This window comes from Sus scrofa, chromosome 6 (assembly GCF_000003025.6).
Source record: "Sus scrofa isolate TJ Tabasco breed Duroc chromosome 6, Sscrofa11.1, whole genome shotgun sequence".
In the NCBI taxonomy this organism is placed as follows: domain Eukaryota; kingdom Metazoa; phylum Chordata; class Mammalia; order Artiodactyla; family Suidae; genus Sus; species Sus scrofa.
The window spans coordinates 165,398,808-165,425,081 of record NC_010448.4 but is presented as its reverse complement, the minus strand read 5'-3'; the positions used below and the strand labels follow the sequence as shown (position 1 = coordinate 165,425,081).

The window sequence follows — 26,274 nt, the reverse complement described above, 5'->3', positions numbered from 1 at the left end:
GAACCGTGAGGTTGCAGGTTCAATCCCTGGCCTCACTCAGTGGGTGAAGGATCCGGCGTTGCCGTGCGCTGTGGTGTAGGTTGCAGATGCGGCTCAGAACCCACATTGCTGTGGCCCTGGTATAGGCCGGCAGCTGTAGCTCCAGTTTGACCCCTAGCCTGGGAACTTCCATATGCCACAGGTGCAGCCCTAAAAAGCAAAAACTAAAATAAAATAAAATATAAAAGGCATACTAGCCCAGTGGACAAAAGCTATAATGATAAAGGTTTTGATTTAATAGGTGAGAAAGTTTTTCCTTCTACAAAAAATCTTTTTCTGATTTCAAAAGTAATTCTTAAATTCAAACATTGAAGAAATGTGAGTTGAAAAAGCTGAAGTCCCATGAAAAACCACTGGCAGCTGTTTGTTTCTGTTCAGGAGTAACTTTCTAATAGTTCTCCAACAATATATAGGAGTCAGGGGTTGAGGCATCAGATACAGGATCAGCTAGTGACTTTTAGGATTGCTAGTGTACCTAAGATTGCTCTTCTGAAATGCTAACGCCAGAGCCCTGCCCAAAGCCCTCAGGCGTTTCCCAGTTGCATTGCCCGGGAGGAGGTGGCTTGGTGCAATAGAAAGGGCACTGAGTGTGGAGCCAGTGCATTCGTGTGTTCCCGCGTTTGCTAGGCCCCGTACAGGAAGGTCAGTGCACGTTCTGGCTCAAGGGATTTGCAATTGACTGGAGTTACAAACCCATCAGCAGGTATTACAGCAAAAATAGCAGCGGTTACTTATCAAAGTACACTGTGTGCCAGACACCACACCGAGTGCTCCGTATGAATGATCTCACTTCTGTTTCTCTTAGTAAGTGTGATTGATGAGCACTGAATAGAGGTCATTTCTGAGCACAGAGGAAGGTAGGCTGACTCTGCATGGACAGTTCAGGAAAAGGTGAGTCTCGACCAGGAGGAAGCAGGGTAGACCACCTCTCAGAGATGCGGGGGAAGTTGGTAGCGTCCAGGAATTGCCGGTAGAGTAGTGGGCATGTCTAGAGTGAAGGACGCCCACAGGGAAGCGTGGGCGGATGAATTTGCCCGACGCCACCTTATCTCATCCTCGGATTGGGTCTTCACACCACGCTCTAAGGAAGATACTGTTACTGTTCTCTAAATATACAGGTGAGGAAATCAAACCTCGTTTCTTGACTAGCAGAGCTGGAACCTAAACCCAGATTACTCATCCCAGAGCCTAAAGTTGCACACTTTCAAACTCTCAGCAGGCATTGACAGCAGCTGTGTGAGAGGCACCTATGCCAGGCTTAGTATGTGAGAGAAGAAGAAAGGAAAGCCCCTCCGTGTAGCAATAGAGACACACAGTGAATTATCAGACCACACGCTAGTACCGTGCAGTACGAGCAACCAGCTAGGCTAACACAGAAGAGGGAGCCATTACTTGTTTTTTGCACATGCACGTGCATGTGTGTGTGTGCATGTGGGGGCAGGGGGCTTAGATGAGGCTTTGCAGAGTTGGTGTTTGGGCTGTATCTTAAAATAATAAACAGTATTTCACCAAGTACTCAGCCTTTCTTCATTTTATGGCCGTTTTTTTAAAATGGTCTTCACTTGCTATTTTTCTTTCCTGACAACCTGTTCACGCTCAGTCTTCTGCCTCCTGCTTTCCCTTCCCGTTATTCCCCTAAGGCCGTTTCAAGCAAAAGTCGCCAGAGAACGAATGACCAGGGGCCAAATCCTGCGGCCGCTCACGTTCCTCGTCTTGCCCGCCTTCCTGTGGGGGTGTCCGCGGCCAGAGCCTCCCCTCGGCCTCAAGAAGGGACCAGAGCTGGAAACGAGAGCCCGTGGCAGCCCGGGAAACATTTGTCTTCCTTCTCCCATCTCGTTGCTCTCTCTGGAGTAGACAGGGCCCTCCTTTTCCCCCGAGAGCCGGTCGTAGGGTTCCGTCCCACTGACACGAGCCGCGGTCTTTCCGCCCGCGGTATAGACCCGCCGTCTGCTCGGGGCGGCAGGTGGAGGGGCGGGGAAGGGCAGCGGCACAGAACCAGCGTGGCTGCAGCCGTCAGAGCAGTTTCCATACAAGAGAAGGAAGCTCTTCTGGGCTGAGCAAATACCCAAGGAAGTATCTCGCACAGGTACCTCAGACGCTGCAGGCCCAGAAGGGAACTTACCTTTTCCATTCTTTTTGGGCTACACCTGCACACGTAGCTGTTCCTGGGCCAGGAAGCGAACTCATGCCACAGCAGCAACTGAGTCACTGCAGTGACAATGCCGAATCCTTAACCCACTGCGCCACAAGGGAACTCCCCCTACCTGCTTTTTCTTTAAAACCAAAGGGAATGTGTTCTCTGCCTATCCTCACCTAAACTGCTTGTCTTCCTATGTCATCTGTTTCAACTGTGGCTTCAGTGAAATTTCCCTAAAATTGTAGTCAGTTACCTCCTATCCCTGCCTCCAGCACCTCTCCGGACCGCTCTGGAATGGCCCTGTCTGTTGTTTCGCTCCATTCTCACTGCCTTGGTCTATGCCTTTTTCATCTGTGCTGTTGCAGTAGCCTGTGCTGGGGTTTTCCTGCTTCGAGGCTCGCCCTCTGTGTGTTCCCGCCACAGCACGGGCAGGGCAGTCTTTCCAGACTCCCTTCCGGGCACTCCGCTCTCCTGCTTTGAGGCCGTCTCTGCCTTACCGTCTGTCTGTGGTGGACAGTGAGCATCAGCAAAGGCTCCATTGAGAGCTGCCCTTTGGGAGTTCCCGTCGTGGCTCAGCAGAAGCGAATCTGATGAGCATCCATGAGGCCACAGGTTCAATCCCTGACCTTGCTCAGTGGGTTAAGGATCCAGCGTTGCTGTGAGCTGTGGTGTGGATCGCAGATGAGGCTTGGATCTGGCGTTGCTGTGGCTGTGGTGTAGGCTGGTGGCTACAGCTGTGATTTGACCCCTGGCCTGGAAACTTCCATATGCCCTGCCATGGGTGTGGTCCTCAACAGACCAAAAAAAAAAAAAAAGAGAGAGAGAGAGTTGCCCTTTGAGGTGGGATCTGCAGGGTAAGTGAGACCTGGAGGACGGAGGAGCAGGCAAACCTGTGTCTGAGTGACATTCATTGGTGTCACGAATTCATTGGTGTCACGTAGGTTCCTCTCTCAGCCCACCGGCCTCTCTGTGTTCTCGGCTTCGCGGAGCTCCTATGCCACAGCGTTTCTTCCCAGAGGTGGCTCTGCCCATCCCCAGCCTGCCTTGCTCAGCCATCCCGGGCCTCTGAGTTGCTTAAGCATCCTGTCCTCTCTACAGGCTCACGAACGCTCCGAGAGCTCAGAAGTGGCTTTTGTGATACAGCTGGTGAAAAAGCTGATGATTGTCATTGCCCGCCCAGCTCGACTTCTGGAATGCCTGGTGAGTGGGCGCTGGGAAGGTTAGTGGGGGGTGGGGGGGCTGGAGGAGAGGGATGGGGGCTACAGAGGAAGTAGTCTGCCAACAGGACAACTGGGGGGGGGGCACCCATGCCGTTTCTGACACTGAAGCCTTTGATGAAACATGACATGTAAGCGCTGGGGGACCAAATGGGTCCCCTTCGAGCAAAAGCGGATGCTCCTGAGCGTGGCAGGGAGAGGTCTTCCCTCCCCACGCTGAGCAGGCCCTGGGGCACAGAGGGCCCGGGGGGAGCATGTGCGCGGGCCAGTTTTGTTTGCACACGCTGAGTCCACCCTTCACTCGATCACTTGGTGACATCTTACTGAGGACCCGCTTCATGCTGGATGCTGGAGCTGCAGGCGCGAATGAAGCAGAAACCCGATCCTGTGACACCGCCTCTGTAGCGGAGTTAGGTCTTGTCTTTTCATGTCTCCCATTGAAGGGAGTTCCCGTCGTGGCGCAGTGGAACCATGGGGTTGCGGGTTCGATCCCTGGCCTTGCTCAGTGGGTTAAGGATCCGGCGTTGCCGTAAACTGTGGTGTAGGTTGCAGACGCAGCTTGGATCCAGCGTTGCCATGAGCTGTGGTGTAGGCCGGCAGCTACAGCTCTGACTCCTAGCCTGGGAACCTCCATATGCCGCGGGAACAGCCCTAAAAAGACAAACATAAAAATTAAAAAAAGAAAGTCTCCCGTATGAGGTATGGAGACGCGTGATAATGAGTCTGCCACTGCAAGAGGTGCTGCAGCTGAGGGGCGTCCCGGGTGCAACGGGACATGGTGGGGAAAGGAAGGGCTTCGTCTTCCTCGGGATGTGGGCAGTCGCGGAAGCTCAGGCGGCGACTCAAGGGATAATCGTGAGTTTGCCAGGAAAGGGCCGTGAGAAGGGGCCCTGGATGGAGCACAGGGTGTGTTTGGAGAGTTGGTGAGAGAGAACCCCGAGACTAGGCCATGGCAAGACCAGAGAGAGTGCTGGCTTCTTGGCCGAGGAACTGGCTTTTGTCCTTCAGGCCACTAGGAACCCTCAGAAAGTTTAGGTAAGAATGCAACACGGTCAGATTTACTTTTTAAAACTAACTTTATTAAGGTATCGTTTATATAGCATTGAATACGTTTTAATAAATACATACACCTGTTGATTTGAGATAGAAAACACTTTTCTCACCTCCAGCCGTCCCCCTTGCGCCCTCCGCAGGCAGTCCCAACCCTCCCGCCTCGCCTCCCACCCAGGCAGCCACTCGCCGGCTCTTTCACGTGGACGAGTCTGCCTTTTGCACAGGTTCTTGGCAATTAAATCATACCTATGTTCGGACTTAGCGTAATTATTTTGAGAGCCATACATGTCATCGCATGCCGTCCGTACTTGGTTCCTATTTATTTCTGAGCAGTCGTCCCTCTGATTTACTTGAGAAAGGCGACTCTGGCTTCGGCTCGGAGCGTGAATTGGAGGAGGCAGGACGTCGGTGCGCAGGCCCCAGAGCTCTTACTGTGGGAGAGGCGCTCCCTGAGCTGGGCCCGTGGCGGGAGGGCGCAGAGGAGGTGGGAAGGCGGTTGCGCGGTAGGCCCTCGGACCTGACGACGGCCGAAGGAGGAGGAGGGAGAGGACTTCCAGCCCGGCCTAGACTTTATCCAGACAGATGTGGAGAGGTCTCCGAACCAGCAAGACTGGAGGGAAGAGAGCAGTGGGGTCGGGTGAGGGAACAGAGGTGAGCTCCCTCTGCTCCTGATGTCCAGCATTGAACCGGGCCTGGAGTTGGGTCTGGGTCTGCCTGCCTGTTGTCTCTTCCCACCTCTGTGGCCGTGGACAAGTCCATGCATCTCCGTGAGCCTTGACTTCCTCACACCAGATGTGGCACGTAGTAGGCCCTCAGTAAACGGGGCCTCAGTAGCATGTGCTCCGGGTGGACAAGGAGGCTGCCTGTGCTGTGCTCACGCGGCCCCCGCCCCCCGGAGCTGCTCAGCGGACGCCCGCAGGCCTGCGCTGCCAGGGCTGCGCAGTGTGATGGAGGGCGTGCCAGGGCCGCCCCCTGCGCCGGAGAGGGAGCACCCCCGACAGTGCCGAGTCGGGCCGGCTGGAGGCTTGGGAGCCGGTAAATTTTTAGGCTGAGATCGCTTGAAACCAAAGGCTCTGGTTCTTACTGCTGTGAAGACCGCAGACAGACACTTAGGATGCCCAGTCTGGGTAACCTGTCAGGCAGCTTCGTCCCCGTTCGCCTGACCCCCGAATCCTGGTGGTGCGGGGGATTCAGGGGCAGGGGCGTCCATCGCAAGGAGGAGGTCTGGGTCCAGGCTGTAAAGCAGAGAGGCCCGCGGCTTCTGCGTGTAGCTCTCACCACTGACTGCCTCTCTCCCCGGTACAGGAGTTCGACCCCGAAGAGTTCTACCACCTGTTAGAAGCAGCTGAGGGCCACGCCAAAGAGGGACAAGGGATTAAATGTGACATTCCCCGCTACATCGTTAGCCAGCTGGGCCTCACGCGGGATCCCCTAGAGGGTGAGCAGGCAGCCCGGTGGCTGCAGAGGCCCCACCGCCTGCGAGCTCTCACTCGCAGAAGAGGCTTAGCTGGGCCAGGACACGGCGCGGCCCTGAGGCCAGAGGGCCGCAGGAAGACGCGGTGTCCTCTTTGTCCTCACCCCCTCCCTCGGGCTTGTCACCTCTGCCTCCTGTGACCCAGCTGGGTTGCCTTGGGCCCGTCGGGGTTGGCTGTGGAGCCTAAGGTCGAGAGAGGTCAACACAAAGGGCCACAGTCTCATCTCCAAGAAAACTCCTCCGCATACGCTTGCTGCTCCTGCTGCCGCCCTGCAGGTGCTCCTGTGTCTTCGGGATGCGGTCCCGACGCAGGCTTCCCAGGAGATAGTGCCAGTCTTTGGGGCTTCCCACTGAGTCTCTGATGAACCATGGCTTCCCAGGGCCCTTGGCTCTAGCTGTCCCGCTCTGCCTCTCCTGCTTCCCAGTCTCATCTGGCAAAGCAGAGGCTCGGCCAGCAGGATGCGGGCCAGCTCTCGGAGAGCCCAGCTTTGGGCCCTGTTGGCCAGGCATTGTCCCAAGTTTGAGGGAAGCCTTATAGAAATTGCCAGGCCTTGCGAATGGCCCCGGACTTCTAGAAATAAGAGTGGCGATATCATGTGGCAAGTAAGTCCCAAAACTGGGACTATCCTCAGGCTAGAGCCACAGGACCGCCTCCCGACTGGTGCAGGAAGCGTTAACATGCCGACCCTGCGTGATCTGTTGGGACGTGAGCGGGCTGCTGCGATGCCTGACGCTGCCGAGCACACTTCTCCCGTGTATCCCTGCTTTGTTTCTAGAAATGGCCCAGCTGAGCAGTTACGACAGTCCTGACACTCCAGAGACAGATGATTCGGTCGAGGTAAGACCTGCGCTACTGCCCCAGGCCTGGAGCCTGGGCCTGGCCAGTAAAGGGCTGGGGGGTCTCCCTAAGAGACTGTCTGAGGCGGGATGGGCCGCGGCTGGCCGCTTCGCCGTCTCCGGTCATTCCGATCCTGAGGAAGGGCAGGCAGGAGGCTGTGGCAGGACGGAGAGCTGAGCGTATGCTGGGGCTACAACTTCCCAAGCGGGTGGCCTCTGAGAAGCACGCCTGCCTCCCGCCTTTTCCCGCGTCTTCCAGGGCCGTGGGGCATCTCTGACACCTCAGAAGACACCCTCTGAAGAGGACTTTGAAACCATCAAGCTCATCAGCAACGGCGCCTACGGGTAAAGGCAGGGGTCAGGGTGCGGCTGCCTCTGGAGCCGAGTCAGCGCTCGGGTTCCTCCCTCTAGGCGGGTGATGCCTGGTCCTCCGGGCAGCAGGTGCCTCAGGATGGACCCGCTCCTCCACCCCGGGGCCTTCTGCAGAGGCAAGGGTCAGTTTCCGGCGGCATCTGAGCGGGCTGCCTTTCCCTGGCAAGATCCCCTCTGCTTGGGGGCGCCCTCCCCTCGCTGCGCTCTGAGTGGGGCTCAGTGTCCTTGGGCCTCGGTCCATCGGGAGATCGAAGTGCTCTCTGGGCTGCGGGCTCAGCTCCCCCTCCGATGAGCACCCCCTCTGCCTTTGCTCTCTGCGTTCTTAAGCTGTGAGAGGGGGCGTTGGACCCCTGAGCTCGGGGACGCGGGCTGTGTTTCCCAGGGCCGTTTTCCTGGTGCGGCACAAGTCCACCCGGCAGCGCTTTGCCATGAAGAAGATCAACAAGCAGAACCTGATCCTGCGGAACCAGATCCAGCAGGCCTTCGTGGAGCGCGACATCCTGACGTTCGCCGAGAACCCCTTCGTGGTCAGCATGTTCTGCTCCTTCGAGACCCGGCGCCACCTGTGCATGGTGATGGAGTATGTGGAAGGTACGGGGCAGGGGGGGCGCCCTCGGCACAGCCTGGGGGCAGGGGCCGATCGCTTTGTGGAGACGTCAGGTGTCAGGGCCCAGCTTCCCAGCCTCTCTGGCGTTGGTTCTGCCTTCAGGTCCCAGAGGCCCTTTGGCCGGGGCGGGCACAGGGCGCCCTGCCTCTCTGGGGAGAGGCTTCCGGGGCAGTAGCGGCCCCAAGGCTGCCTGTGCAGGCGCAGGGAGAAGCATCCTGGGACGGGCGGTCGCAGCCCCGCAGGTATAGATCCTGTCCCCCAGCGCCTGCACAGCCTCCACCGCTGGTGCCAGGCAGGAGCAGAGCCCAGGAATGGATGCTGGGAGGATGGAATCAGAAGAAAGAAAAGTCACTGCCTTGGCAGATGGCTTGTGAAAGGGACCCCCCCTAAGATCGCACAGGCAAGCGTCCCAGGGCACAGCCCTGGATGGGCAGCAGCTTTGCCAGTGGCCTTCCCCCCACCCCTGGCAGTGCAGTGTGCAGCTGCCTCAGATATTTTGCCTGAGTCCTGAAGTTGACGTTGAATAGAACGTCCCCTTTAACTCTCTGGGTACCTGCCCGGAGTTCCATGTTACTTGACTCCACAGCTAAAGGGCGGCCGACAGGGAGGAAGTGATGAACAAATGGTGAAGTTGCAGCCAGAGGTGTTTATAATAAACAGGATTTCCATCCTAAAAGAACTTTGCTCTGGACCTGCAAGTCAACTCACAGGCCTAGAGGCCTGGGCTCCTTCCTTCTCTGGTCTGAACACAGGCCTCAACAGCCCCTGGCAGCCTCCTCTTCCTCCTGCTCCCCTCCGCGCCCCGTCTCACCCGGGCCAGCGGCAGAAGGGCTGGAATCACCGTCTCTGGGACCTGGGTCTTCCAGGAAGTTATCTCCCCAGGGGCCCAGGAGGCCATCCCAGGCGGGGCTCCGGATGCTTCCCTCATGGGGACCTGGGCTTGTTGCAGGAGGGGACTGCGCCACTCTGCTGAAGCACATCGGGGCCCTGCCCGTGGACATGGTGCGCCTGTACTTCGCGGAAACCGTGCTCGCCCTGGAGTATCTGCACAACTACGGCATCGTGCACCGTGACCTCAAGCCTGACAAGTACGCCCACCGTCTGGGTCCCTTGTCCCTGGTCCCCCTCTTGGGTCTCTGGAGTAATGGAGGCCGACCCAGCATGTTTGAACCTCTCCCGGAACGGCTGCCAGGAAACCCTGCTGTAGGCTTGGTGCTCTTACCCTCAGCCACCCCAAACACGGGGAACAGCGCCAGCAGAGTCTGGCGGGGGCATCCCGGGCTTTGGTGACATGCAGGGATCGTGTCATTCATGAAACCGAGCAGGCACAAAATCCACACAGCCAGTAGACAGCTGAGCAGGTGTCCTGACGCTGCTGATGTCATTGCTGTGCTGAGCACCGTATTCTGGTCCTGGACCTGTAGGGCTTCAGCCTGGTGTGGGTGACAGAAGTACCTGTGCATAGGCTGTTTCTTAAAAGGTACCAAGCAGGTGGGCCGAGGTGGGAGGAGCTTTCTCAAGCTGGGGAGCCAGATTGCAAAGGCACACGCAGGTGCGAGGGCAGGGACCATTCAGGGGCTGCAGGTAGTGCCGTGTGCCTGGAGCTGAGCCTGTCTGTGGGTCGGGAGAGGAAGAGAGAGGTGGGCAGGGGTGGATCATCATGGGGCCTTTTGTTAGGTTTGAGTTTTACCTTAAAGGGTCCTAGAGGGGCTCTGAAGGGCCTCTTAATCGCAGGTGCGACAGAGTGGCACGCTCAGACTCTGATTTAAGTTTAAGGTGGTCACTGCCCATGGAAGGAGGTGGCGAGACCTTGGCAGGAGGCCAAGCCCCACTGTTGTACCTGCTCCTGCAGGGGAGCAGTCAGGGTGGAGAAGAGAGGGACGGCTTGAGGAAGGGGAGAGGAGGCCCCAGGCTGGGGCCGGGGCGGGAGTCTGGGATGGCTCCGCAGCTTGGGGCTGGTGCGGTGGGGGGCGGCTTTGACATCAGGCCTGAGTGCGTAGAGCGCGTTGGCTCTGTGGGCTCGGGTCTGTTCATTAACCCTCTCCGAGCCTCCTGCTCCTCCCCTCGGGATTCTAACACCCACCTCTGTGGTGGCAGTTGCGCTGTAAGACCTTCCCCAAGCCAGGATACGTTTATGAATAATCAGTAAAGCCCTCATCACGGAGCTCGGAAGCTGGCAGAAATGACCGCTTCTCGCTGAGAAGAGCACCAGCGGGGAAGCATGGCCTTGTTCTGGACGGGCTGTGTTTGCGGTGCCCAGAGGGCACCTGGGCAGCGAGGCGGCATGGAGCTCAGAAAAGATCTCGGGGCCAGAGATGCTGATTTGGGGATCACAGAGGGGCGGCCAGGGTGAGACCTTAGCACAAAATGAAGTGGCCCAGGCGGCGAGTGTGACGGTGAGGCGACAGGTCTCCTATTCGCAGTTGGTAGAGATCTCACTGTAGTTTCTTCCAACCCGCGCTCCCAAGACCCGCCGTGGCTGCGGGCTGAGGGCATTGTGCCCCTTGCCCCTGTCCCTGACTTGGGGTGTTGTGAGCCCCCCAGTGAGGGAAGGCACTGGGAATGGCCAGAGCGTTAGGATGAGGCTGAGGGCCCCGTGGAAGGAAGGCTCTTCCTCCTCCGCCCCCAGCACAGGAGGCAGTTGAGGTCAGTGAACAAAAATGAGTTGGGATGACGGGCAGAAGGCAGGTCAGTTGCCTGTTCCGAGTGCGGTACTCTGTGGCCATAGCTGTTTGGGTTTGGTTTTGGTTTTTTTTTGTTTTGTTTTTTTGTTTGTTTTTTTTTTTTTCCGTCTTTTTGCCTTTTCTAGGGCCGCTCCTGCGGCATATGGAGGTTCCCAGGCTAGGGGTCGAATAGGAGCTGTAGCCGCCGGTCTACACCACTACCACAGCAATGCGGGATCCGAGCCGCGTCTGCGACCTACACCACAGCTCACGGCAATGCCGGATTGTTAACCCACTGAGCAAGGGCAGGGACCGAACCCACAACCTCATGGTTCCTAGTCGGATTTGTTAACCACTGCGCCACGACAGGAACTCCAAGAGCTGTCTATTCTTTGACCACTGCCTGTCTCTCTGGTGAAGCCACCTTGCCCCTGTCCCCCAGCAGACCCTGAGCGGAAATACTAAATGGGCTTATGCTACAACTAGCGCTCTTGGAAAACCGGGAAATAAGTCCAGCCTTTTGTTTCTCTGGGTTCCCAGCCTGCTGATTACATCCATGGGGCACATCAAACTCACCGACTTCGGCCTTTCGAAAATTGGCCTCATGAGTCTGACCACAAACTTGTACGAGGGCCACATTGAAAAGGATGCTCGGGAGTTCCTGGACAAGCAGGTAAGAAGGACGGTCGGGACGCGGGGGGTGCATTCTGGGCCTCAGAATAAAGACCAGGGGGCACGTGCTTACCTTGCAGCTGGTGTTAAAACCGGGAGCTCCTTCTTCCCTACCTTTTGGTTCCAGGGAGGCATTGAGACGGGAGGCACCTTTGGAAATAGATAGACCGTGAGAATCACATGGATGTAAAATCCAAAATCATCTCCCTCCTCAGGGTTTGGAGACGAGAGGTCACGTGAGTGCCGACACTCGCGGAGACTGGTGTGAGGTCAGTCCTGGGCCTCCTGGCCTCGGTCAAGAGCAGAATTCCTGGCGCCTCTCGTCCTGGGAGCACAGCCTCCTGAGAGTAGCCCCGGACGTTTCCCGACTTGGCGCTCCAGGTGGTGACCTTTCACAGGTCCCTGCGGTAGTCCCTGACTGTAGGCTCTGTTCTTCGGGAGGCTGGGGGGCAGAGGCCAGTTGCGGGCGCCACGTGCCCGAAGGAGGAGTTGAAGCTTCGGGGCGTCATGGTTGCAGGCTAGAGTGAGCTGCCTCGGTTAATCACGAAGTAGACAAACCCCACCAGCAGCTCCAGCTCGGGGACCCTGGGGCGCCTCTTGCTCCCACTTATTAACCAGAGTGAGCTGAGTCTTCCTTCAGCGACTTTCTGCTCCAGCAGTGGGAACACCCCCACCCCTCCAGCTGCTGTGCCAATTCGCTGCCCAGGGATGCTGAGCCAGCCTGGCTTCTCCGTGCGCAGGTGTGCGGGACCCCGGAGTACATCGCGCCCGAGGTGATCCTGCGTCAGGGCTACGGGAAGCCGGTGGACTGGTGGGCCATGGGCGTGATCCTGTATGAGTTCCTGGTGGGTTGCGTCCCTTTCTTCGGCGACACTCCGGAGGAGCTCTTCGGGCAAGTGATCAGTGGTAGGTACCGTCGCCCTGGCCCACGGGGACAGAAGCTGCCTCCACACGCGGGATTTACGCACGCGTCTGCGAGGCTTGGGTCTGCTGGCCTCTTAGATGTGTGCGCGTGAGCTCTCTGTCACTAGCTCTTGTTCTGATTGTGTTCGTGGTCCCGTGTGTGTGCTTGGGTGTGCCTGTGCATACACCGAGTGTGAGCTGAGTGGCACTGTACTTGCGTCTGGGCTGTAGAGACAGGGTGGGCTCGCAATGAGACCAAGGGAGGCCTTTGCAGGGCAAACTCTGGACCTAAGAGCCAGCCGTGCTCCAGGGGGTGGGCGACTCCTAGAAGGACAGGAACCCGCACAACTCAAAGCAGGCGGGCCCCAGGCCAGGCGTTCGGAGCTCTGGGCGGCGCCCTTGTGCCTCTGCCCCCTCATCCTGTCCGAGGACTCTCCTCGTCTCCCCACTCTGCCCACGGTTTCTGAGACCCTTCTCTAACCACTCCTCCCCTTGTCACCCGCAATGACTCTCCAGATGAGATCGTGTGGCCCGAGGGGGATGACGCGCTGCCGCCGATGCCCAGGATCTCACCTCTAAACTGCTCCGCCAGAATCCTCTGGAGAGGCTGGGTACAGGTGGGACAGGCCCCACTAACCTTTCTTGCCCTTTGCAATGGGGTGGGCAGGGGCTGCATCCATATAACTGGGAGGTTCGGGCTTCAGGTGTGGGCAGTGCCTGTGGAAGATGCTAGAGCTGAGGCTCCCAGGTCCCAGCCTCTCGAGGCCTAGGTTCTTAATGGACACACTGACCTGGACTCCACACAGCTCAGCCTACCCCTTTGCCATGCCACCCCTGTCCACAGGCAGTGCCCACGAGGTGAAGCAGCACCCCTTCTTCACTGGTCTGGACTGGACGGGACTTCTTCGCCAGAAGGCTGAGTTTATTCCTCAGCTGGAGTCGGAGGATGACACCAGCTACTTTGACAGTAAGGCCATGGGTGGGGTGGGGAGGAGTGGGGATCCCACCTCTGTGCCCAGAGCCACCCGTGCACCTTGAACTTGGTCTTGGGAGCAGCTTTTCCAGGCCCTCCTGAGGTCTGATCTGGTCAAAGGGGCCACCGCCAGGGCTTCTGAAAGGGCCTGTCCTGTGTGTCTGACCCAGCCCGCTCTGAGCGGTACCACCACATGGACTCGGAAGACGAGGGGGAAGCGAGTGAGGACGGCTGCCTGGAGATCCGCCAGTTCTCCTCCTGCTCTCCACGGTTCAGCAAGGTGCTGCTGCCAGGGACCCGGCTGAGAACCAGGAGAAGGGGACCCATCGGGCCGTGCCCGGGGCCAACCTGGGGAGGCGGTGCTGGGGCCGCTTGCTTCTAGGGAAAGAGAAGGCCCACTTGCATCTGGGCCTGCATATGCCAGATGCTTCTAGAACTATTCAGGGCCTTCATGTGTGAGGAGGCGCCAGGGCTGAGGCTGGGTCAGACCAGTAGAATATTCCTCCGAGAGGCAGCTGGTGTGGAGGCGGGGGAAGGGGGCCTGGCGCGGCCTCCCGGGTTCAGGTGCCGAGGGTGCTCTTCGCTGCCGGGGAGGCGAGGTCGTTGGGCGGCCCCAGCAGCGTCCCCTGCCGGCAGGTGCACAGCAGCATGGAGCGGCTCTCGCTGCTGGAGGAGCGGCGGCCGCCCCCGCCGCCGAAGCGCAGCCTGAGCGAGGAGAAGGAGGACCGCTCCGACGGCCTGGCAGGGCCCAGGGGCCGCGACCCCGGCTGGGTGATTGGCTCCCCTGAGATGTGAGCGCCGGGGCGCCCAGGGCTCGGGCTGCAGGGGGCGGGGGGGGGGCGGAAGCCTGGGCTGGAGGGGGGCGCCGGCCTGCTCACCCCCGGCCCGTGTCCCAGGTTGCGGAAGCGGCTGTCGGTGTCGGAGTCGTCGCACACGGAGAGCGACTCAAGCCCCCCGCTGACCGTGCGCCGCCACTGCTCGGGCCTCCTGGATGCGCCTCGCTTCCCTGAGGCCACCGAGGAGGCTCGTGGCGCCCCCAGGAGGCAGCAGCCGGAGGGCGCGTGGCCTCCGACGCCCCCGTCTGGAGAGGGGGGATCCGGGCTGGCCCCCGATCGGCCCGCGGAGCGGCGGCTGACGCTGGACGAGGAGCCCTGCGGCCCGAGCAGCGCCTCCGGCCCAGGTGTGGCCCGGCAGGCGGCCGGTGGGCCTGGCGGCGGGTCCCGCAGGGGGGCCGGGAGGGGCGGCTCCGCTGCCCTGTAGGCCTCACTGCTTGTTTGACCCACAGCCCTGGAGGCTCGAGGAGGCCGTGGGACCCTGCCGCCAGCTGAGGGAGCCACCGCCAAGGCCATCAGTGACCTGGCAGTGCGCAGGGCCCGCCACCGGCTGCTCTCTGGAGACTCCATAGACAAGCGCACTGCTCGGCCCATCAACAAAGTGATCAAGTCCGCCTCTGCCACCGCCCTGTCCCTCCTCATTCCTGCCGGTGAGGCCCCGGGGAACGAAGATGAAACGGGCAGGAAGGGCCCGGAATCTCTGTGGGCCTGTGGCAGGGCTCCGTGTGAGGCAGGTGTGTCTGGGGGAGTATGTTGAGGAGCCGTGCGTCACTCCTGCCCCTCTCTTAAGAGACTAGAGGGCTCTCGGGGGTGCGTTGGGGACTGGGGTTGTGTGTGCGACCGCCAGGAGGCAGGGAGCGCTGTGTAGCAGGTGCAGGCTCGGAGGCAGAGAGATTGTATTCAGGTCCTGGCTCCATCACCCAAGGGCTCTTGGCCTCGAGGAAGGTGCTTCGACTTCCTCATCAGGATGTGTGGATATCAATAGTGGCAGCTCATAGGCTACGGTGACACTTCAGCACGTGTGAAGGGCTTGTGAGGCCCTAAACACACATAAGGAAGCGCCGAGTGAGTGCTAGCTGCCATCCCCGTCGCCTCCTGGGGTCTGCGAAGATTTGGACTGAGGGGCCTTGGCTGCTCACTGGCCGCGGGAGGTCACGCCCGGGCGCGGGCTCTGCGACGAGAGCCGCGTGGGCTCGACAGCCCAGGCAGGGGCCGGGCTGGAAGCCCTAAGTCCTGGCCTCTCTCCTCCAGAACAGCACACCTGCTCGCCGCTGGCCAGCCCCATGTCCCCACACTCCCAGTCCTCCAACCCATCATCCAGGGACTCTTCTCCAAGCAGGGACTTCCTGCCGGCCCTCAGCAGCCCACGGCCCCCGCTCGTCATCCACCGAGCTGGCAAGAAGTACGGCTTCACCCTGCGGGCCATCCGTGTCTACATGGGGGACTCGGACGTCTACACTGTGCAGCACATGGTTTGGGTAGGTCCGGCCGCCCGGGCCTGGGGTCTCCCAGCATCGTCGAGCCTCTGTCTGGTCGGGCCCTGCCCACACGGCGGCCCTCAGGGGTCGGGGGTGGGGGGCGTCCCAGCGCCCTGGGCAGCCCCGGGCCCCCGCTTCACGCTCGGGCTGCAGACCTGGACTCTCCTCTCCCGGGACAGCACGTGGAGGACGGAGGTCCGGCCAGCGAGGCGGGCCTTCGTCAGGGGGACCTCATCACCCACGTCAACGGGGAGCCTGTGCACGGGCTGGTGCACACGGAGGTGGTGGAGCTGATCCTCAAGGTGAGTCGGGGCCGGGGGGGCGGGTCGGGGGGCGCGGCCACGCTGGGGACAGACGGACCTACGCCCGGCACGCGGGCGTCCCCGTGGCAGAGCGTGTTCACCGGGAGGCAGCGCTCTCGTCGACTAGGGGCCCGGAGCGCAGGAGCGCGGGAGCCGCTCCTCCACCTGCCCGACCTCAACCCGCTCAGCCTCCCGCCGGGGCCCCTCGCTCATCTGCGAGGGGGGAGGGCGGTCTGTGGTTCGGCCGCGGTGATGCCGAGGCGGGAGCCGGAGCCGCGGGGTGGCGGGGCTGGAGGGAGGGCCGGGGACCGCCTGGCCACCGCCTCCGCCCAGGCTCCGGCTCCCTTCCCCAGAGCGGAAGCAAGGTGTCCATTTCAGCAACTGCCCTGGAGAACACGTCTATTAAAGTGGGGCCAGCGCGGAAGGGCAGCTACAAGGCCAGGATGGCCCGAAGGAGCAAGCGGAACCGGGGCAAGGATGGGCAGGAGAGGTGAGCCAGGCCCCGTCCAGGGGGTCTGCTCCGGGCCGCCTAGGTGCTCGTGGGGGCTGTGCCCTGGGCACCAACTCTGACGGCCTCCGGCCCTGTCTCTGCAGCAGAAAAAGGAGCTCTCTGTTCCGGAAGATCACCAAGCAGGCGTCTCTGCTCCACACCAGCCGCAGCCTTTCTTCCCTCAACCGCTCGTTGTCATCAGGCGAGAGCGGGCCAGGCTCTCCCACACACGGCCACAGTCTGTCCCCCCGGTCTCCCACGCAGGGGTACCGGGTGACCCCGGACGCTGTGCACTCAGGTATGAGGGGCTCCCTGCGGGCCGTAGAGCCGACCCCTGGGGGTGGGAGTCCTGGGCTCCGTGTGCTTCTCACGGGTCCGCTCTGAAGTTCTCGTTCAGCCCACCCCCGAAATACCCAGTGGCCTGGGGGAGGAGGTGACGGGGTGGAGGGTGACCTCATTTCTGCAGCCTGGGCTCTGCTTCACTGGTGGAGTAGCCCTGATGAACCTGGGACATTGCAGGGCTGAGCCCTGTCTTGCCCCTAAGGCACTTCTAACTGCTGTGCCTTTGTCTGTGTGTCTGTGTGTCTGTGCACAGTGGGGGGGAACTCATCACAGAGCAGCTCCCCCAGCTCCAGCGTGCCCAGCTCTCCAGCCGGCTCTGGGCACACACGGCCCAGCTCTCTGCACGGTCTGGCACCCAAGCTCCAGCGCCAGTACCGCTCCCCTCGACGCAAGTCAGCAGGCAGCATCCCGCTGTCACCGCTGGCCCACACCCCTTCTCCACCAGCAGCCGCTTCACCCCAGCGTTCCCCATCGCCCCTGTCTGGCCACGGAGCCCAGGCCTTCCCCACCAAGCTTCACCTGTCACCTCCCCTAGGCCGGCAGCTCTCACGGCCCAAGAGTGCAGAGCCACCCCGCTCACCGCTCCTTAAGAGGGTCCAGTCGGCTGAGAAACTGGCAGCCGCACTAGCTGCTTCCGAGAAGAAGCTGGCCGCTTCTCGAAAACACAGCCTTGACCTGCCCCACCCTGAGCTAAAAAAGGAACTGCCACCCAGGGAAGTCAGCCCTCTGGAGGTGGTTGGCACCAGGAGTGTGCTGCCAGGGAAGGGGGTGCTGCAGCCTGCCCCCTCACGGGCCCTGGGCACCCTCCGCCAGGACCGGGCTGAACGGCGAGAGTCCCTGCAGAAGCAGGAAGCCATCCGGGAGGTGGACTCTTCGGAAGATGACACGGATGAGGGGCCTGAGAACCGCCAGAGCGGACGGGAGCCAGGCTTGGTACCTGACCCAGAAGTGGGCCAGGATCCCCCTCTCAGGGGAGCAGGAGAGGGTGAGGAAGAGGATGCCTTCTTGCCCAGGGACCCCAGGGGCCAGGGCCCGGGATCCCAGGCCTCATGACAGGGGTCATGCTGGCACCTCCCAGAACGGAAGGCCCGAGTGTCCCCCAGAAGAGGCTTGGGGCCCCAGCAGCCTTTGAAGAGGCTGCCAGCTCTTCGGCATCAGCCCCCAGCGTGGGTAGGGCTGGCCCCGCAGGCCCCGTCCCCCCCGAAAGCTGCTGGAAGGCCCGGCACGTCCACACCCAGCCCCTAGCAGCACTTCATCTGAGCTCTTCCGGACTCGGCCCCAACGGCGGCTCCACCGGCCCTGCCTCCGAGGAGCGGGGCCCATGGTCCTGGAGATTCCTTGTGGAGGGTCCTGGCGCGGCCTCCCCAGGCGGAAAGGCAACAGCGGAAGGCGGGCCGGCCAGCACCCGAGGTTCGGAAACTGCCGCTCCCGTCCACCCGACAAACCCGTCTCCCAGACAGGAGGAGAAGGCAGGGCCGCCCAGTGCCCCCGGGCTGGCCTGCCTGCCTCGCCAGCTTCCCGGCCGGAGCTGGCTGTGGGTGTCTGAGGGCACACGCAGCGAGGAGGAGGAGGAGGAGCCAGCCCCGGGCGTCACCAAAGTGCCTGATGCCTCTGGCGACAGGGGGCAGGACGTTCCATGCAAAAGCTGCCCCCTCGCCCAGGAGCCTGGGCCCAGCCTGCTCCAGAAAGGGCCGAGACCCGGGGGGCCCTCAGAAGCATCAGGCCTTGGCGTCCGATGAGCTTTTAAAGCAGACGTAGCAGTTGTTTGCCGTTTCCTCCGCTCAGACCTGTGTAATACATGCTCTTGAAAACCATCTTTCCGTCTCGTGCTTGCTTCTTTCCTTCGGTCAATACAGATGCAGCTCCAGGGTCCTCTGCTGCTGCCGCCGAGCATGCAGTGGTGAACGAGACAGTTCCACTGTCACAGGACGGGTGCCTGACCCCGCCAGGCTCCCCAAAACTCTGACAGCTGAGCTCAAGCCTGAAGGACAGGTGTTAGCTGGTAGTTCGCTAGGTTAGAAGAGGGGATTCGTCTGAGAACGTCTGTCCGGGCAAAGCACTTACCATGCACCTGGTCTATTCGAAGAACTGAAAATAATTCCAAGTGGAAATGGGTCTGGTGAGTCAGGCAAGGGCCCTATATGAAGAGTCCTCCAGGGGACGAGACTTTCTGCAGGTGACGGGGAACCTCAGGAGGCCATGTAGCTCCCGACATTCCTGCTTCCTAGACGGCGTCACTCGGGTTTTCAGACATTAACTTGAACGGGATCATCCAGCTTGGCCGGAGCTGGGATGAGCGCCTATCTGTTCTCTCTTAACTCTAGAACCCGTATTTATCTCCTAATCTGGAGTGTCTTAGCCACAAGAGGAGGAGAGAGGTAGAGGGAGGCGAAGAGTTGGACTTGGGAATATTCCACTTGACGCACCTGTGGGGCATCCAGAAGGTGACCAGGGGCGTGGGTGTGGAGCTCAGAGAAATCTAGGCTGAAGACAGAAACCTGAGAGCCATCCAGGTATCGATTGTAACGCACTGGCATTTAACGCAAAGAAGGGAGACTTAGAAGATGCAGCCAGAAAAGTCAAAAAACCCAGGCGTAATCACGAGTTTTTAAATGGAGGGAGAAGTCACTTGGTCAAGTGCTGAAAGGCCAGGTGAAGTAGAGACCTGCCTTCTGTATTCGGTCATAACCCCGTCATGTTTTGTAGCCTTTGAGCCCTCCTTGAGCTGTCGTCAGCAAGGCCTTAGCGCCGGAGAGGGCCGTGGCGGACGTGGGCAGCCCCCAGCGAGTAGAACAGCACTTGGTGGGTGGGTGGGTGGTGTGGAGGGATGGGGGCATCTGCGGGATGTCGTTGAGTCAGGAGATGGCATCACAGGACCAGGAAATAGGGCTGTGGTGGCGTGCATCCACGGTGATGGAGGGCTTGCTTACACTAACGATTCCATAATCTAATGCCTAGGTCGGAAGGAGAGGCGGCACGAGGCTCAGAGACAAGAAAATACCTCTGGGCCGCTGGCTGGCCAGGCAGCTCTTCAACCCCCTGCAAGGGTAAGACTGTGGCCACCAGAGGGCAGCAGCGGGAAGCCTGCCCCTCAGCCTTCCATTCCATCTTGAACCTTCCTTCAGTCATTGCTGGTAGACCCCTGGCCAGCCTGTCCCAGGCGCTGGGAACACAGGTAACTAGTTGCCCGCACGCCTCATGTATGACAGGTACTGGTTGGAAGCACCAGGCCACAGGTTTAGGGGGAGGGCCGGGCACATCTTGCGGCAGTTCCTGGGAGGGAGCACTTCCCTGGTGCGGGTTGGTAATGGGGGGTGGTGGGGGGAGGAGTTTGGGACGGCTGAGCACAGAGACGCTCCGCATCCTGTGATGCTTAGGACACCTGCCCCGAGTGCCAGTGGAGCGAGCTCCCCTGAGAAGCGCTGTCCACTTCGCCTGACAGGAGTGAAAGGGACTTTGGAAAGGGAATTGCAGGGTATCGTCAGATTTACGTTTTAGGAAGGCCACTGACTACGGTGTAACAGGGTTCGAGTGGATCAAGCCAACCAGAGAGAAAATGATGCGGTACCCCTTGTCGTCTAGAGCAGGATGCCAGCAGTGAGGAGGTTCCCCCAGAAGGAGGGCGCGTAGAGAGCTGGACGCACAGATCCAGTGGCTGTCAGCAAACAGCTGGTAACTAAAGCCGCAGGAGTAGGTGGGGATTGTACAGAGGACACGTGCAGAAGTTAAAAGGGAAAGTCTAAGACTTAGGATGAGCCGAGAGGAAGCCAGGTGACAAGTAAGTGAAGCAGGGATGAGAGCCGAACTCGGGAGACACCGGACCATTTTGAGAATTTTGCGATATCCCATAAGAGCCGTGGAAAGTTCCTGGTTTTACATCAAGGTCAGGTTTGTATTTTGAAAAGATGACGCCAGTTGCTATAATGGGAATGGATTTGAGGGGGCGAGAATGAAAGAAGAGGCCTTTCAGTATTAAAGTTAGATACAGTGCAGCTGCAGTTGGAGAGAAGTGATGTCTTTGATATTTCGAAAGTAAAATTGCTATGTGGTGGTGGTGGGTTTTATGCAGACACAAAGCAAAGACATCAAAGATGATGACTGTTTCTGACTTCACATAACCAGATGAATGATGTACTTTCATTCTCTGAGCTATGAAAGAAGGGCTAAGAACCAGGGTTAGGTGGTGACCCTGCCTTCGATATGCTGAACGCGAGCCTTGGCATGGGGCCATGACACGTGCAGCTGCAACTGCCAGAGAAAGAGGCATGTGCAAAGGGAGCCAGAGCAGTCCAGGAGAATCAAAAGGACCCGTCACAGGGATGGGAGAGGAACTCAGTGAATGGATCATGAGGTCAATGGCAGAGTGTTTCATGGACAAGGGTCACAGTGCTGGTTACCGAAGGCACAGAGGAGAGCAGTTCCAGGTAGTGGTGGAACCCGTGCTGAAATGCCTGAGGCGATGAGGAAATACAGACAAATTTAGGGAGTTCCCATCATGGCGCAGTGGTTAAGGAAGCCGACTGGGAACCATGAAGTTGAGGGTTCGATCCCTGGCCTTGCTCAGTGGGTTAAGGATCTGGTGTTGCTGTGAGCTGTGGTGTAGGCTGCGGACGCGGCTCGGATCCCGCGTTGCCGTGGCTCTGGCGTAGGCTGGTGGCTACAGCTCCGATTCGACCCCATCCCGGGAGCCTCCATATGCCGCGGGAACGGCCCAAGAGAGGACATAAAAAAAGGATGAATTTAGATTTTTTTTTTCCAAAAGGTGTGAGTAGAGAGTAAGTGGAGTGAGACCCAACCATGTTTGGATGTCAGTGGATCATCCAGGGGAGAGGAAACTAGTAGAGAATTCACAGGAGTCCTGAGAAGGTGGGAGAGATGGGCTTTTAGAGGAGGGCCGCCTTTTGAAATTGAACAGATGAGAGGAGGAGACCAGTTATGTGGATACAGACCCAGTTATAGATCCGGGGCAGGAAGGTAGGGAGTTCATAACCCACCATGTGTTTCCTCTGTAAACAAAGGCGGCAGTGCCTGTGGGACCCCCAGAGCCCCAGAGGAGATGTCCAGGCAGCAGGCGGAGTGCAGAAGAGCGGACTGGGCTACAGAGAGGAATTTGAGTGTCCCGTGCTGAGTGGGAAAAAGCTCCTGGGTTGGGGGAAATCATTCCTGGTTCCCAGCAGTGGCCCTGGGGACGCCATGGAGCTAAGAGTGGTGGGGAGGAGGATGGAGGCGAGGCCATCTAAACTACAGATTATTGGCGTTCCGATGTGGCTCAGTGGTTAACGAACCCAACGAGCATCCATGAGGACGAGGGTTTGATCCCTGGCCTCGCTCAGTGGGTTAAAGGATCTGGGGTTGCCCTGAGCTGTGGTGTAGGTCGCAGACACGGCTTGGATCTGATGTGGCTGTGGCTGTGGCGTTGGCCGACAGCTGTAGCTCTGATTTGACCCCTGGCCTGAGAACCTCCATATGCCGCAGGTGCCACCCTAAAAAGACAAAATACATTATGTATTACTGCCCTACGGTCTGATTTGTAATTCATCACACATGGGTGGGGCCTGAGTGACAAGGATGAGAACTGCAGGGCCCTGTGTCCACAGAGGTGGTCCCATTTTTGCTATGTTCTCAACGGTTTTGTGGCAGGACGAGAGGGCCTGGGGCCACAGGAGGATGGACTCAGAGCGAGCCCGCGTCCCCTACGCCCTCGCTAGAACGTGCAAACATTTCTGGGCAGAAAGGTGTGACGAGAGGCAAGTGACTGGCTGTCTGGTGGGAACAGGGTGAGGAGGAAAGGGAGGGCTCTCAGAGTTAGTTCTGTGCGTCTCCCCGCGTCCCGTGTTGGTCGACAAGATTCTGGCATCACGGCTGATGGAGCGGACGTCCTCTCCAGAGAAGAAGCGTGCCTCGGGTGGCCTCGCTGCAGCTCGTCAAGGAGAAGGTCTGCAAGTTTCAGGGCTGGAAAAACACCCCGGGCCTCTTCCTTGCCCCCCCCCCCACCCGCCCCAGCATGAGGACAAAGAGGCGCTTTATTGCAATGTCTTTATTGCGCTATTGGAGCAAGTTGACCAGACTGTCCCCTCCTGGGGAAGGTAAAAACAAAAAGACCGAAACGTTTATCTCCCTCACCTTCCCCCTCCCTTCCCCACAACTGCACAGCAATGTCTGAACACATCTGGTGACAAGAACAATTCGCAAAAGTGGTCTAGGAACTACATTATGAACTGTCCCAACACAAGACATAGAGTTGGCTTCCTTGTGAATCAGATATTGTTACGTAACTACATGAATTTTTTTGACTACATCAAAGACAACAGAAGAAGAGGTTTTTCACGAGTAACAACAGGGCACCAAAGTCACATGCTGGAATTGGTAAGGGAACAAGGTTGGTTGTCACAAGTGGCTGGAGCTCGAGCAAGGCTGAGCAGTTGACAGCAGAGACCCTCTGGACCCTCTGCTTTGAGGCCACTGAGGCACAGAGACCTACTAAGGAGTCTTAACTGGCAACAGAGACCACCTCGAGGAACCAGGACTTGCCCAGATGATATTTGGCTCAAGGGGACCCATGAGGCTAGTTTCTTGCTGCAGGGAGAGGAGACCCATGGAAGACACCACACTGGCTCTCAAAGCTTCTTCAAAGCACATGAGGTCCCATCCAGGCGTGGAGACAGGGTAGGGCAAGATACTAGGAAGTGCACAACCTTGGCCAAATCAGTGGTGAGGATAAAGCTAGCCTGTACAGGCCTGAGCCATGGCCAAGGTTCAGTTAGCATCCGTGGCCAGATGGAGACAGCACTGTTCTGTGATGAAAGCTCCACCTAGGAAAGATGGGTGGAGGACCAGGGTCCAGCCAGCCCCACGCTGCTGCCCCACTGGTGGCCAGCTTTTCTAGCCAGGAAAACAATAAGCCCCTCTGGTTGTGGTCTGTCGCTACTCTGCCTCAGGGAGGCTACAGTTCAGATGCCAAGAGAGAAGCCCAGGGCCCAGAGGGTGGGACAGGACAGAGGGGATCCCGAGGAAGGAGGCCAGGGTCTGTGCCAAGACCATGGAGCAAAGGGGATGCACAGGACCCTCCACGTAGTTACCAGACTGGTCCCGATACCATCTCCACAGGCTCGAGATCAAGCAAATACTTGCCAAATTCTCCAAATGTCTCTAGGTCTTAGTTCCCACAAAGCAACGAACTCCAGAACGAACAAGGAGAGAAGAGCATGAAGGAACGTGGGGCTTGGGAAGAGCAGCCCTGCCCCATGAGCCCGCCAAGTGCAGACAGTGGATGGTGCTCGCCCGCTCTCTGCACACCCTAACGCCCGCCAGACAAGGAGCAGAACACAGTCTGATGTCAGAGGCATGTATCCTCAGCCTTGTTTCCATTTCTTGTAAGAGACATTTGGAACACCGAGTTTTAGAACCAGACGAAGGGATTCCCTGCGCCCAATCCCGAGCAGCTTGCTGCTCAAGTGGGTTCGACCCCAGGCGCAAAGCCATCCAGGCACGCCTGGTAGCAGTCAGTCTGGCATTACTCAGTAAAACCAGCAAGATTTCAATCCGGCAATTTGGGGAAGAATGTCCAGCTGGCTCTCGGTTAAGAGCTTAGGTCAGAACAGTGACCCTGGAGCGGGTTTCATTTATCTGCCTCACCCAATCCTGAAGTTGCGACATAACCAAGGAGAAGCCAAAGATATGCCCCCTTCTTATCCTGTTAGTAACTCGGGAGGTTTTTCCTCAGATTTTTCATCTATGTCTATTTCTATGTCACGGTCCATTCTAGACCCCCTCACCAAGATAAGTGCTCGGGGAAAGCAAAATACTGTCTTTCATCCCCCGAACTAGAGCTTTCCTAGCTGTAACTCTTACGCTCCAAGACTCAAGACGGTGGCTTCTCTAGCAGCCGGGATACCTGACTGCACAGCTTTGGGCTCGCACCACTCACTCACCTGGGGCCTGTTACGGCTCTAGGATTGGCTCGGAGGCAACTGGATTGTATCTGTCAAGTGAGTGTGGACAGACGGCGGTGGGCGCAGTGGAGGCAGGCGTGACTGATGCCCAGCTTTGCTCCGCCGGAAGATCTCACCCACACGGAGTGGAAGATTCCTGGCCTATAATCGGGGCCACTGACGCCTAAGGACGGCCTGCACATTGTCTTAATGGCAAGATGACACCAAAAAAAAAAAAAAAGACAGAGAAAAGCGTCCAGACGGCTTTGACTAAGAGCCTAATTTCCAATCCATCCTTTCCTTTCCTTGCGGAAGCCTCAGAAGCCAGTGTATGGAAGCACAGGGGTGATGTGGTACAACCCTCACCCTTGACACTAGAGCCTCTGGGTCTGCGATTTACTGAAGTCCCTGAACCCACTTTACTGGCTCCCTTTCAGCTACAGCCCTGGCCACCTGTGGCTCCCCAGGGCCCCACCCAGCAGAGGACAGGAGATGAAGGGACAGCAAACCATGGTGACTATTCTGCAGGGCCTTTAACCTCGGGGAAGCACACGGAAGCGTGCTGTCCAGCGTCACTGTTTGGTATCTCGAGCATCTAAAACACCGGATCACACCTTTTCTTTACTCATACAAACAAGGAACAAGGGTTTCGAAGGACAGATTATTCTTTAGGCTAAGGAAACACCACACAAGCACCAACTTCATTTTATGATTCAAAGCTCACCAGCCCACACAAAGAACACCATTCCTCATCTCTGAGAAACAAGGGCAAGGCAAGAGGAGGTACACTGACCAATGTCCGAGTTTGCTGAAACGAACAAGTTCGAGGCTTCCTCTGATTTTCAGGTTTGGGACAGACATGTGCATTCAGATACGAGGGCCGCTTTTTTCCATCAGAACTTCGTCTGGCAACAATCACTGTTCTGCTGAAATCAATTTGGTTTCTAAACAGAATGCTTCTTTAGAAGGAGGAGCGATGAGATGCTGATGCCTAAACTATGTTGGTTAAGAAATAAAGTACCTTCGGGTGAGAGCTTTTTACCCCTTGACTACGAGTCTTTAAATGAAATCCCAAGCCTCCCCATTTTCCTTTGGTTGTGTTTTTCACCAAGTGCCATTCCACTACAGAACCAAAACCGCCCTCTTTTGTGGAGGAAGTTAGGAAAGACTGCCAGGTCAGAAGAGACCCCCAACAGAGCCCTGCCCCGCCACACCCTCCCAGGGACATGGCCTCTCACAAGAGGACAGCGACGTGCCAGAGGCTTCCAGATACAACCCCCCACGCTCACCAGGCCTAACGTGTCCTGTTGAGAGAAGCTGGCTAAACAAAACAAAAACCCCAAAGAAATATTCTTTCCAAAAATCAACATCTGCTTCCAGCTTCCTATGTCAGTGCAGCGGCACGGCTGAGTCCCAGAGAACCTCAGGCCCCTCATGCCCCATCCCGGCCAGCTGCTGCTCGGCCTCTCTCTCCACTTCACATTCACAGATTCACTTCTTGTGCAAAACAAGCAGTCTACGTAGAAAGAATGCCCTCATCGTCTAACAAGCTGCAGAAACGATGCCAGAGAGCCGCCTCTCTTCCCACTCCTCTCTACCTGCAGAGCGAGGGCATCTGTGCGTGGACAGGGTAGGCGAGCCTGACGTTGAGGGAGTCGTTGTGCTGGACCAGGGACGTCTGCTGGTAATGGAGCACCAGCTCCTTCAGCGAGCTGTACAGATTGTAGGGCTCTGCAAAGCCGTAGCCGCGAGCCGTGCTGTAGATCACGCAGTGCTTCACCTCCCCGTCGGCGCTGCAACGATACAACACACAGACACCACGGGGAATTAGGGTAGAGAGCCACAGATGCAGGGACCCTAAGGGAGCTGAGGTCTGAGAATCGCTCTGCAAAGGAGAGGCAGGAGACCTCTGTCAATCAAAGCTTGTACGACGTCACGCGCGTCTGTCCCC

At 58.5% G+C, this 26,274-nt stretch overlaps 2 protein-coding genes across 6 annotated transcripts in view; one reads left to right on the top strand and one right to left on the bottom strand.

Annotated features, from left to right (window-relative positions):
- The window catches only part of MAST2 (microtubule associated serine/threonine kinase 2), a 213,154-nt gene extending 194,948 nt beyond the window's left edge, over window positions 1–18,206 (top strand). The window contains 22 exon segments of the mRNA XM_021096724.1: window positions 3,275–3,376; window positions 5,752–5,884; window positions 6,697–6,758; window positions 7,017–7,102; window positions 7,512–7,720; window positions 8,686–8,824; window positions 10,940–11,072; window positions 11,812–11,977; window positions 12,491–12,529; window positions 12,532–12,591; window positions 12,819–12,941; window positions 13,118–13,227; window positions 13,584–13,738; window positions 13,844–14,127; window positions 14,233–14,430; window positions 15,032–15,258; window positions 15,438–15,560; window positions 15,914–16,050; window positions 16,155–16,348; window positions 16,646–17,425; window positions 17,428–18,074; window positions 18,076–18,206. Coding sequence (XP_020952383.1) covers window positions 3,275–3,376; window positions 5,752–5,884; window positions 6,697–6,758; window positions 7,017–7,102; window positions 7,512–7,720; window positions 8,686–8,824; window positions 10,940–11,072; window positions 11,812–11,977; window positions 12,491–12,529; window positions 12,532–12,591; window positions 12,819–12,941; window positions 13,118–13,227; window positions 13,584–13,738; window positions 13,844–14,127; window positions 14,233–14,430; window positions 15,032–15,258; window positions 15,438–15,560; window positions 15,914–16,050; window positions 16,155–16,348; window positions 16,646–17,425; window positions 17,428–18,074; window positions 18,076–18,150 — 4,182 coding nt within the window. The 3' untranslated portion in view covers window positions 18,151–18,206.
- Window positions 22,414–26,274, bottom strand: part of LOC100511937 (phosphatidylinositol 3-kinase regulatory subunit gamma) — a 134,409-nt gene continuing 130,548 nt past the window's right edge. For 4 of the 5 annotated variants that reach the window (XM_013999442.2, XM_021096719.1, XM_013999444.2 and 1 more), the window contains exon 10: window positions 22,414–26,116. In XM_013999442.2, the coding sequence (XP_013854896.1) occupies window positions 25,918–26,116 (199 nt within the window). In that variant the 3' untranslated portion in view covers window positions 22,414–25,917. The remainder of the gene's footprint in view (window positions 26,117–26,274) is intronic. The other variant, XM_021096722.1, reaches the window with a different exon arrangement.